Genomic DNA, 12,341 nt, shown 5'->3' on the forward strand with positions numbered 1-12,341 from the left:
TTTTCTTCCTCTGTATAGTGGATGTTCACAAAATCATCTTGTGCTGTTCCTTCCTGAGGCATGAAGAGGCAAACAATCTGCAAGAAACCCTGTAGTAATTAGCCAGCTCAATTACATAAACCAACTTCTGACTATGACCCTCTTGATTTGAAATCTAATTGCAAAACCATTGCTGAAGTGTGAAATAGGAGAGATCTTTTAACATTTATTTCTCTGTGTGAAGTCAGCAGCTATGAAAGTGCCAAAGTGACACCAGCAGCTTTAGGTCTCTGCCACTTTTGTCTCCTTGCCACATCTTCCTCTACTAATTTAAATGCTTGGGACTCTGTCTCTTATATTTTTCCTTGGTTTGCCTGTTTGTGTCTTTATTGGAAATATTACTGAACTGGACTTTTACTCTTTTAGGTTTCTGTGGGGTCGATAGCAGAAAGTGTCAAGGACAGAGTGGTTGACTCCAGACTGCAAGTGTATGTCACCCGACCTGGCCTGTTCACTTGTCTTGCTTCAAACAAGCACAGCAAAACTTTTGGAGCCGCAAAAGCAGCAGCAACCATCAGCATTTCAGGTATGCAGGGAAAGAAGAAGCCATTAATTTTTTTAGCCTTTCCTGCTGGGGAAGAGGAAAGGGGTGTGTAGTACTGTGGTGGAAGAGGGGAAGCCTTGGAGAGCTAATAGTGTAGGGGGGGGCCTAAATTTGAGTACAAGCACACCCTCCACCAGGCTATTTCCTCATATACTCTTACACTGAGGAGACGGGCATAGCTGTCATTTCTTGAATGTTTGATGCTGTCTTGTACTTTGTGTCCCAGAAGCACACTTGGTAAGTTCATCCATATGGAGGAAGTTGTGGCCATGACCCAGCATTGGTATCATCTAACAGCAAAGTGAAAATAGCTTCAAGCAGTTCAGCTTCACAAGGGGTTGGCATCCAGAAAGCAGGGTGGCTGCTGTCAGAGCAACACCCTGCCTTGCCTGAAGTTATCTCTTCCCTCAGAGATGACTCCCAAATATGAAAATGAATTTCCAAAGAGGAGAAATATCTGGCAGAGCTAACTAACAGCATTTGTCATACAGAGAGAAAGGTGATAGCTTGTCCCATCCATCTTTGAACAGGCAAAGGGATTTAGTAAGAGGAAAGAGAAATCACATTGGACATGGGATGGTAGCCCTGGTTCCGCTTTTAACCAGGCATGTACTTGTTTATCTCTCTGTGCCTTAGCATCTGCTTTCTTGAGGAAATAATCATGACCTTTCTTACACTGGACATTGAAACCTAGCAGTAATCTCTGCTCCATAATGTACTCAGCACTTAGTGCTGTATTTCCCATCCCCACTTCTGCTTTTAGCCAAGGAAAGTATGTCCTACAAATGCAGTGGGGCAGGCAGATACTTGGGGCTAGTGGAAGTTATACTCCTCCAGGCTGTGTGTGCTCAGCTGGAGGAGAACTACCCCCTAGACCTGAGCAGGAGTCTGTCTTGACCTTACCCCAGCTCACAAGACTCCAAGGGCAGAGGTGCCCTGGCCTTTGGCTGATGCCCAGTGCCTCCTCCCAGTGCTGGCACTGCCCAGCTCCCTGTGGCATGGCAAGCAGGGCCACTGCTGGCTTGCTGCATCTCCTGGCTGGAGAAGCCCTGGCTTCTCCTACTTGTTAGAGCTGCTGTGGCTTAAACAAAGGATGCTACCTGCTGGTTACATAGGACCCAAAAGATCAGGATAAAAGTGTGAATTTATGGTGCAAGAGTCCACTTCAGCTGGCACTGCCATCAACAATCCACTTCTTCCTCCTCATTCTTTCTCACTTTATAGTGTTCAGTGTTGGCCAACTTTTCTTCCCCACAAGAAGATAGAAACAAAGGACCAGAATTTAGGTGCATTTTTTTAATACAGCTTGCAGTGGTCAGACACATTTCCTAGCATGGAAATCTTGACTTACGGATCTCAGAGGGAACAATGAAGTGTCACTGATGTCTTTTCAATTTCTTCTTTCTCCTGGTTCATCACAATTCCTGGATCTGATGTGTCTTGGCAGAATGGAGGTAAGAATGACTTTTTGTGGTTTTGTGGTGGCTCTTTCTGGGCCAGGGAGAAGAAGAATGATGAACCAAGGGGGTTTGGTTAATTTGGCTTAAATGAAGGGGTAGGATTTATGCATTCCAACTGTGCAGATGAGGTTCACCCGTAGGGATCACTGAGCTCCTTTACAGAGGCATAATTGGAGGCTAAGCTTTGGTGGTTAACAATAGTTTTGAGTCAAGCCAGCAGTATGGGTATTTGAAATATGGTAGTGGGGAGAATATTCTGAAGGAACTTCTATTTGGTTACAGATACACAGTTTCCCTTGACCTTATAAATTTTCACGGCAAAGCTTAACTGCAAGGTAAACTCCTACCTGTTCACAGTTAATAAATGCAACTTGGTTTGGTGTTCACCATATTAGGGCAAGAGAAGGTTATATTTGTTCCAAGCAGAGCTGTGGATGAATAAAGGCACTTACATGTGATGAGAAATGAACTTCTGCTTAGTAATTTTTTGCAGGACTGAACAATTTAGCTGGCTTTTTCTCTTTAGAATCCTTCCTTCTTTCTACATGCTGCACTGGCTGATCAGTCTGGAAGGAGAATGAGAATGTTAGCCTGGGAGATGGGCTGGGAGCTTCTGGCCACCATAGAAAAGAACAGAGCCTGGGAAAGTCTGACCAAATGGTTTTGCCACTCTGCTGACACAGACTGCCTTCAAAGGCTATTGCCTTCATCACAGGAGCTTGCAAGATAGATTCAGGAAGTTTGTAAGTGATTAAGCGGCCACCCAGTGATGATGGCAGACTTATGCCCTACACCTGCACCCATGCAGGTATGACAGTAATGGAGACACAGATAAAGTGTTCAGCCCATCTGTCCCATAGGTATTCCTATTATTTGCTGCATGATGTTTCCTTTCTGTGACAAACCATTGTGAAAACATGTTGTTGCTACTTCTCCAAAAGCAAGGAAATATAATGTTAGCACTGTTAGCTCTTCTCAGTCTGCCTCTGGAGTCCCCTGAAGTCAGCAGCAGAGCTACCTCATGCACACCTGTCCCTGCTTTTGCCCTTGAAGCACAAGAAAGATGCAACTTTCAGATTAAGCACAGTGGGAATCATTAGGGAAATGTAAATAACATGACCCCTGCCGTGCCAAGAACAGTTCTAGCAGGCTGCTGGGATCAGGAAACCTGGGGAAACCTGCTGTGTGCTGGAGAGATGTCATGGGCTGTGAGACTAGTGCAGCATGCTGGGGGACTCCTGTGTCACATGAAGATGTGTCCATGGATCCTGGGATGATGCAGTGTCAGAGCATCACTGCCATTTTGGTAAACCCCAAGGGATTGATGCCTTCCTGTGTTTTGTATCCAATGTGACACAGAAAAAAAAATTAAAGAAAAAATTCACATGGAAACCAAAACAGAGCAGCTAAAACAGGGTCAAGGATTGTTATCTATAGAAAACAGCCTCTGAAGAACAGAAATGTGAGCATCCTCTGTATTCCCTTGTCCATGTACCTCCAGCTTTCTGAAAAAAAAAAAAAACAAACCATCAAGAAACCCCAGAGCTAACAATGGGTGATTATTTGGACAGGGAAAAGAAATAAAAGGCAAAGATACAAATAGCTCTGTTGACTGCTCCAAATGGTTGGCATGTTGTGAATTGAACTCTCTGACCCTAGTTACATTGACCGAATGGCAGTGGGGACAGCTGCACCCAGCCCTCCTCTCTGCCCTGATTTGGCCATGCCCCCCACACAGGGAGTCTGTTTTCACAGCTTTGCCTCCCATACCCAGGACACTGCATCCCATGGGCTGCCTAAGCAGAGGGCACCTCCTCACCTGCAGACCTTGCTGCTGTTGGGTGACCATGGGAGCTACTGGAAGTGGGCCTGTCCTGTGCTTTGCCCTTACCCTACTGCTTACTTTTGATGGCCATGGGGAGGAAGGGAGGAAGGAAGGGGAGAGAGATCTCCTTCTAGATGAAAATAACATGGGAAAGATAAATAAATGGCCGTCAAAGAAGATTACCCTACTGTGATTTTTACTTCTGCTGCATAGCTGTCTCTCAATGCTATGTGCCAGGACTTTGCAAAATGGGAGATGTGGTGAAGAGAGCAGATGTACCTTGCAGAGAAACACCAGGAAGGAAAACACAGAGACTTATGCCTTCCTTGTCTCTGAGTCCCCTAGATAAATGTGTGGAAAGGTAGGGCCAGGAGTGGTGCAGGAGCTGAGGAAGGGCAGGCAGGAGATTGGTCTGACCTTGTAAAAAATTCCCTGGCACATGATGTGTTGAATTTACCTGTCTCCTGCTCATCAAGTCTATCTTAAATTAAACTCTAACCCTTGTTAGACAGCAGAGTGAAAAATCCTGAGTTATCACAGGACTGCAAGCAAGCAGCAGACCTCTACTGCAGGAAAGCGGGAGAGTAAAGTATTCTCCCATTAGAGCCCAGAGGCAGGGTGAGCAGCCATGCCAAGTCATGGTTCTGTGTGATTGTGCAGTCCTCGGTCCACTTATTACTTTAACAACACTTGGTCAGAGCCTCATCCCCAGAGCTCACCTGTGCTGGCACCAGGGTACCCTGCAGAAGTTTCATTCTTGCATTATATTATCTGGTTTTAGTGCTATAAGCATTTACCATATTCTCTGCCCTCTGTTAAACTTATACATGCCACTTTATTCAGAAACAGGGCCATTGTGCTCATGCAGATGTTTATATCTGAGAGCTTACTCTGTGTGTGTGCTCTTGTCCTTGACAGCAAGCTGTACAAGGGTGATGCAGGCTACTGCAGCACATACAGAGGTGAGGTATGTAGTGCTATCTTGGCAAAGAATGCTCTTGTTTTCTTCAACTCCTCGTATGCTGACCCAGAGGAGACCCAAGAGCTGCTTGTGCACGCTGCCTGGACTGAACTGAAAATGGTGAGTTCATTCTGCCAACCGGCTGCTGAGTCTCTGCTGTGTAACTACATCTTCCAGGAGTGCAATCCCTCGGGAGCTGGGCCAGCTCCAAAACCAGTGTGCAGGTAAATGAAGAAAAACATGCTCATATTTCACTTCCATTTTGTGGGGATATGTATGCAGCAGGGGAGTGGTGAGGGACTGTGCAGGCTTGCAGAAGCAAGTGAAGCTGAGTTGGGCCCTCTAGGTTTGCACAGGTTTTCCCTTTGCTGTCTCCTCTGTACACACAGACTGATTCAGTTTTTGCTGTGCACATTGCTAGGGTGTGGTCTGAATTTGAAGTCCAGACCTCTACATTATATCAGGTGTTTGGAGGACTGTGTTGAAAAGAAGTATCTATTTGAATTACATGAGTAGCTTCAATAGTTAACATATTGTTTCCAATTATTGGTATCTTACTAGGCCCATATGTGTAGTTTTTATTACTATAAAGAAAAATTGCTTCTTTTGAATTTTGACTAAATGCAGCTCCAGAAGATGCAAAAAATCTGGCCAAGACAATATACCAACCATTTAGCACTTCCTGCTATGACAAAAATGTGACAAAAATGATGAGATCAGAGACATTGCCTGTGTAATTGTACTTGATAAACCAAGAACCAAAAACTACAATTGTATCCTTCTAGATGCAGAGAAATGTGCATTGAAATCAGGCTGACAGGGACCCTGTGGAGTCCAAAGCATCTTTTACTATAGCTAATCTACTGTTGACAGGTATTTGTAAACACATCCCAGTGACAGACACTTCTCTCTCCCTACACAACCTACTGAGCAGCCCTTCCATCGTTGTTCCTAGTCCTCCCACCATGGTCATGGAGGCGAGTTTCTTTCTTTCCTCTTTGCAGTAAAATTTTACGTCTTTCCCAGATTGTATGGCTAGAATAAAACAGGTTTTCCCAAGCCCTGCATATAGCTTTTGCTCTTCTGCCCAGTCCAGGTTTGGTTATTTTTAACTATAATGGAATTATGATTGCTTGGTGTGCTTTGCAGAGTACAGCCCCACACACATACTGGGTGAAGCTTTCTTTTTCCTGTTATATTCAGCCCCTAAAAACCTAGTCATTACCCATTTCACATTTGGGCAGCTGACAACCCTACCTAAAGTGCACTGCTTTGTTCTTGTCTTCTTTAAACACATTTTAAAATACTATCCAGATCTGGAAGATCCGGAAGAGTAGCCCCAACTCTACTGTCCCAAATAAGATACAAATCTTTTCTACAGACATGGCAAGCACACTGCTTTCTGGACTTGGGCCAGATGTCTAATGGCAATAATTTCTCCAGGGATGTAGGTGCTTTTTAAGACAATTAGCAACATGTTGTTTTTGTAATTGGGACCTTTTTTGTTGCTTCTCCTTTAATATCTCTAAAACAAAGGCACAGAGGAAAATCCCACTGTGAATATTGACCATACATTTAGCTTTTTATTTGGTACCTATGCTGCCTAGTATTCTACCATTGACAGAGAAGTAGCATTTATCCTATGAAACAAGTTTATGTGCAAGTATCAAGAGATAATCATGCAGCCAAGAACTACTGTTTGCTTTTTGCTGGCAGGCTCCTCTCTGTCACCTCAATATTCTGCTGTTTGTCATTGTGCCCTTAAATACACAATCATTCTGCTTTTTTTTCAAGACCAGTGGCAGTATTTATATCTCAGCCACACATGCACAGCTCATTAGTCAGCTAAGGGTTTCATACATTGCTCTGCAAGGTATTTCAGTTAGCTCTCAGCCTTGCTTCATTTACTTCTGCCCATGAGTGGCCTTGCAGGACCAGAACTCACAGTGATTTGACTGAAGACCTGTACTTCTGGGACACTTCTAAAGTCAGAATTATATAAACTAACATAAAAATGCACTTAATCTTGATGTACCTGAGCTAGCGGTTACAACACCTGCAAATATGTCTAAATGTTAATGGGCTTGCCTGGACCTATTTTTCTTCAAATCCATGAGTCAGTGTTGGTTTCCATTAATTAGTCCTCTCTCCTTCCACCTTGATTTTAATGCAGCTTTCTTCATAAGAAAAGTTCTGGAATAGCATCCTTCCCAATTCTTGTCCTCAGAGAGCATCAGCTGGACTGCTGTTCTTTCAGAGACCAATACTCCTTTTGATAACTCAGACATCTAATATATACTTCTTTATGGCTGAGAGAGGTCTGGGGGCTCTTGCACACGTCTCACATGGTCTTAGTTACTTTGCAATTCTCTTAACTTCTTTTACTGACATCTTTATAGCTTTCTGCAGAAGCTGGCTAGACTACACAAGCTTTCAGCTGAAATCGTTCATGAGTAAGAATTTAACTCTCTCAGATATGGGAGAGCTCTCCTAGTTTTCCAGGGACATACTGCCCTCCATGTATGTCCGTGTATTTTTATCTTATTATTAGTTATTTTCTTCACCAATTTTTCTCTTTCCATGTTGTTTTCTTAGTGTTCATTTGGTTTGGAAGCTAGCTAGCAAGAATAACAACTGACAGGCTGAGTAAAGTTTTTATAAAAGAAACCAGAGGGTAAAACAAGATTAAATGAAACAGAAGAAAGCCACATGGGAAAAGCTCACTCAATGTAAATTTAGATGCAAATTGATTTAAATGAGAGTTCTTAAGGGAAAGTGATCTCTCATCTCATAATTCTTGATTACATCTGCCTCTTGTTGCTGGCTGATATTGCAATAGCAGAAGTACCCCCAGTTTCTGTTTCAATCACTGTTGATAGGAAGTGATCAGGCTCTAGGGAACAGTCTTGTGTTGGAGAAAGTCTCTCTTTGTTTGGGTCTGTGTGTCCCCACCTCCTCTTACAGAGTCTCTTGTGGTGCCTAGAAACACTACTGGTACACTTGCTGTTTTCTGCCATTACTGTTCTTTGTCCATCTGTCATTTACATGACATAACATTTCTAATAATAACCTGAAGTAATCTTTGCCTGTGACCTCAGCAAACTCTCCATGCGCATCATCGGGTGCTACAACGGTATGAACCGAGCTAGAAGTGATTGACCATCCCTCCCTCTGGCTGCATTACCTTTCTTCCAGGGTGCAGATAACCTTCCTTTAACCTTGAAGCAGACAGCATTGCAGAAAAATGGTCTTCTTCATTTTGCAATTGAACACTGAATAAAGGGCTTATTTAAGAATGCTCAGGATCAGGAATGAACAGAGCTAATTCAATCCAGATCTCCCAAGTCTCAGCCAGTGCTTCAAATACAAGTTTTTCTCATTTCCCTATCTAAGCATTTCTTTACTTCACAAGGTCATTCCTGTTCCACATGTTGTTTAACATAAAAAAGATAAATTTGCCATCTGGCTGAATTCTGGCTTCCATGGAAGCGAGGAAGGAATAAACCAGGACTGGCTAAAACCAAGCACGGAGTAGCTGGGCTTTGATGACTTCAGCCTGCTGAATTGAGAGACATCCATTACTGTTGCAGAAAAGCTGTTGCTCTATTAGAATTCTCAATTACCTCCATCCTTCAGGTGCTTTAGAGGGTTTGCAGCGTTGTTAGCCATTGCTGAAACTCGTGACCATCTGCTCTTGTTAAAACCATTGTATAATTAAGGAGGCTGCATCAACCCGCCAGGTGGTGAATTTGGCTAAATCCTTCACCACACATTTCTCTTTCTGCATCATTGTGTGATGATTGGAAAAGATGTGGATCTGGGTAAGACTTCACCTGAGCTGTGCACAAGAAATACAAAGCACTTCTTGTCAGTGAATGTTTCACATTGTTATAGAGGCAACACATTAGGTGGGAGACAGGTCACTTTTTTACCAAGAAATTTAAACATTTTGCTGCAAGTATCTACAGAGGAAAAAAAAAATGGATTTAAAGGTGCCTGTAGAGACAATTTAAAAATTCTGTTTTTTAATTCAGTGAGATTAAAAGTATATGCAAATGTTTAATATAAGAAGGTTAAGAATCACAGCTCACCTTTTGCTTTTACTAAATGACACTTCTACTGTACAGAATTTGCAGAAGCCAAGTGAGATTTTTTAGGATATACTGAAAAATTCTAACTCTAGAAATGAGAAGGAGACTATTTACAAGAGCATGTAGTGACAGGACAAGGGAGAATGTCTTCAAACTGAAAGAGGTTTAGATTAGATAATAGGAAGAAATTATTTACTGTGAGGGTAGACACTGGCAAGGTGGCCCAGAGAAGCTGCATATGCCTCATCCGTAGAAGTGTCCAAGGCCAGGTTGGATGGGGCTTTGAGCAACCTGGTCCAGTGGAAGCTACCCCTGTCCATGGCAGGGAGTTGGAAATAGATGATCTTTGATCCTCATAGCTTGGTGTGTGTTGTGGTTTGAGCATAACCCTGCTTCATTAAAAATGTAGGTTTGTATGTTTCTTAAAGGAAGCTGTTGCATTTCATACAGTTTCTTTTATGGTTTATGAGCCAGCCAGAGTGGCTCTAAAGAAGTGTCACCCATTTCTGTCTGCCTGATAACCCCTGCACATCACTGCTAAGTGCAGCCATTTTTTCTTTCAAGCCATTGACAGCTGTATTTCACTGTTTTTTCCAAAACAATGTAGAGAGAATTGCCTTGCTGTAAAGGATCTCTACTGCTTTAAGGAATGGCTGTCAATGGAGGAGAACTCTCAGAAGGGGATTTACAAGCCAGGGCTGATGCTGCTCACTCTTCCTGAATGCAACAGATTGCCCAGCCTGCACCAGAATCCCAGTTCCTGTACCCACATCCCTTTTTTTGGTAAAGTAGCACATGCTGCTGATTTTCTAGAGAGCTGTGTTCTTGGTAAGGGAGAGGGGAAGGGTACAATCCATAGTTTACAACTAAAGTAAAAGCTGATGGTAGGTGCTGCCTTGTCAGCAGCTGTGCATGGAATTGTGACAGCTGTTTTAGCTGTTTACCTCTCTCATGCAATTGGGGTGTGGGAACAATCCCTCAAGTAAATTAAGATCTTTGTTGAGAAGATCATAATATTCTCAAAAAACAGTTTTAATGATAGCAAAATTGCCACTCAGGTGCCTTTGGAGAGAAACAAGCTTTTTAAGCACTGGTAGGGAGGTAACTTTTCCCTGTAACATGCTTTTAAGTGAGCGTCCAGTGATATTGCATCCTGGACAATCCCTCCTTACATCTTGTTTTGTCTTTTTACAGATTTTAAGAAGGAGAACATAACCAGTAAGTAGACTGCTCAGACTCTATGTTTTTAGAGATGGACATGATATTCTTTATTGAAGCTGCCATTTGCACATATTTTTGTGTTTTCTGCTGGTCCTGGCTGTCTGAATTTAGATTATTACTGAGGAATATCTGGGTTCCCACGTCCAAGGCACAAGGAACATTTCCAACTCTTTGGAGGTTGGGGAGACTATGGGGTGGTAACTTTCTATGAGAGAGGCATGGTGGTTTTAGATGGTACCCTTCCCTCCGACTATTTCCTTTTCTATCTACACATTGCCTATTATTCCCTTCTATCCATATTTGTATTTCTGATTGTGAGGTCGTTCCAGCCTTGTATGTTAACAATATGGTTACTGTTATAAATGAAAATTTGTCCAGCCAGATAAATATTAAAAATAAAATATTTATTTTGCAATCAAATTCTATCTAGCCAGCCACAAGGAAAGAACAGAGCCGAGCCCAGGGTCAGCCCTGGGTTTGCAACAAGAACTCAGCCTCAGCAGAGGTTTTCCTCCATGCCCACACATCTCCATTCTGGTACAAGTGGTTTTTATAGGGAAAATTCTGCCTCAGGACAAGATTTCAGCAATCAGTCTTTTCTTCTATTCAGAGTCCGTATGTTAATAAGATTTTCTTTTTTGGTGATGAGGGAGAACAAATCAGTGTCTGGAGTTTGTTAAATCCCTTGATGAAATTTGTGGGAATTTAGGAACACTGTATTCACATGTATCTGCCTCAGGATTTCCATGATATCCATCTCGGGTCATTCACGCAAACGATCAGTACCTGGGGTTTCTGTATCTCCCCAGACATGGCTCATCTCCTGGCGAGCTGTACCTTCTTACTTGTAAATCAATTTCCAATCTACAGCCGGTCTCACCTGCGCCTGTGAGGGTGGGGGGAATCCTAATACAAACATGTATACTCTAAAAAATATTCAATATCACATATATCATATTAGAAATGGCGCTAATTATATCTACTACACATAACAAATCCCCCACCTTTTATATTAACCTATTAATTTGCGCCTTAATTTTTATTTTATTCGATATAAAGCTACAGAGTTAATATATATATATTTTCTAATTCCTTACATTTTAGTCTTTTTCTGGGATTCTATGGCAAGATTTGTGGGTTTGTGTCTTTTATTTGTTTCAATTACTTATTTATCTAGCACCCACTCAATACATTTTCCCTATTACAGACATACCAAATTTATTTGGGTTATAACACAGTGAATTAGCTTGAAAATAAGTTATAAAGACAGACTCTTGCTTTCCCTAACCCATATAGTATGAATATATCAGTTATAAACTATATCTATCTGTGCCCTTTTGATGCAGTTTATGAGCTGACTGTCCGTTTTCAAGGTATGTTTTTGATTTTCCTTTGAATTTGTACACCCCCTGTTGAGTGTTTTTGTCAAGACAACGTTTATTAGGCTTACCCCTGTTGCAGTTTCTATGAGTAAGAGGTGATTTCTTCTGGGTATTTGTCACTGAGTTCCCCCTTCTCAGGATTGGGGAGGTTACTGAAGCACGAGGTTAGGCTCAGGCTCGCCGGGACTACTCCCACTGCTAGGATCCCTCTGCCGTTCCCAGCGCCCACTGGGGTGCATCCAGCAGCGGGGTGAGCCATCTTCTTGTCAGCAGGAATCTTTGTCTGTAGTTTCATACCAAGGCTGAGCCGCATACCTTTGTTTAAAAATGCCTCACTGGTGTAGTTCACAAGTGCCTGCACTGCAGGGTACGTTGTTCGACCTATGACACTCAACAACAATAATAATTTTAGCTTTTGTTTATAATTTCCTCTTTAATTCCTTTTGATATGAGAGAAAAAGAAAAAACTAAAACTTAGATTATTGAATCTAATTAGAACAATCTTAGCCTTGTGGCTATTACTAGAAAACAGCTAGTCAGGTCTTCTTCCTGCTCAGAGCACTTCCCACACAACCCACTTGATTTAAGTCAGTCATGAACATTTTAAACTTTATGACAGTATTTGCAAGAGAAATGTATGAAAGGATAATAGTTACACTTCTGGCACAGAACGTTTGATAGAGATGCTCTCAGTTACTTACTTGGCCGGGCTGGGTTATCTTCAAATTTCTGTGGGGGAGGTGATTTTCCACTCTGGTGCCCGGTCCTGGACATTGACTTCTTGATGCGTGTGTCTGTTTTTTTTCTGCAGTTTGTAT

At 42.3% G+C, this 12,341-nt stretch overlaps 1 protein-coding gene across 1 annotated transcript in view; it reads left to right on the plus strand.

Annotated features, from left to right (window-relative positions):
* Positions 1–12,341, plus strand: part of MUSK (muscle associated receptor tyrosine kinase) — a 63,713-nt gene that overhangs the window by 28,597 nt on the left and 22,775 nt on the right. The window contains exons 7-11 of the mRNA XM_041711295.2: positions 406–565; positions 2,031–2,037; positions 4,787–5,053; positions 9,528–9,703; positions 10,115–10,138. Of these exons, the coding sequence (XP_041567229.1) occupies positions 406–565; positions 2,031–2,037; positions 4,787–5,053; positions 9,528–9,703; positions 10,115–10,138 (634 nt within the window). The remainder of the gene's footprint in view (positions 1–405; positions 566–2,030; positions 2,038–4,786; positions 5,054–9,527; positions 9,704–10,114; positions 10,139–12,341) is intronic.

The sequence above is a fragment of the Taeniopygia guttata genome, chromosome Z (genome assembly GCF_048771995.1).
Source record: "Taeniopygia guttata chromosome Z, bTaeGut7.mat, whole genome shotgun sequence".
Classification (NCBI taxonomy): Eukaryota; Metazoa; Chordata; class Aves; order Passeriformes; family Estrildidae; genus Taeniopygia; species Taeniopygia guttata.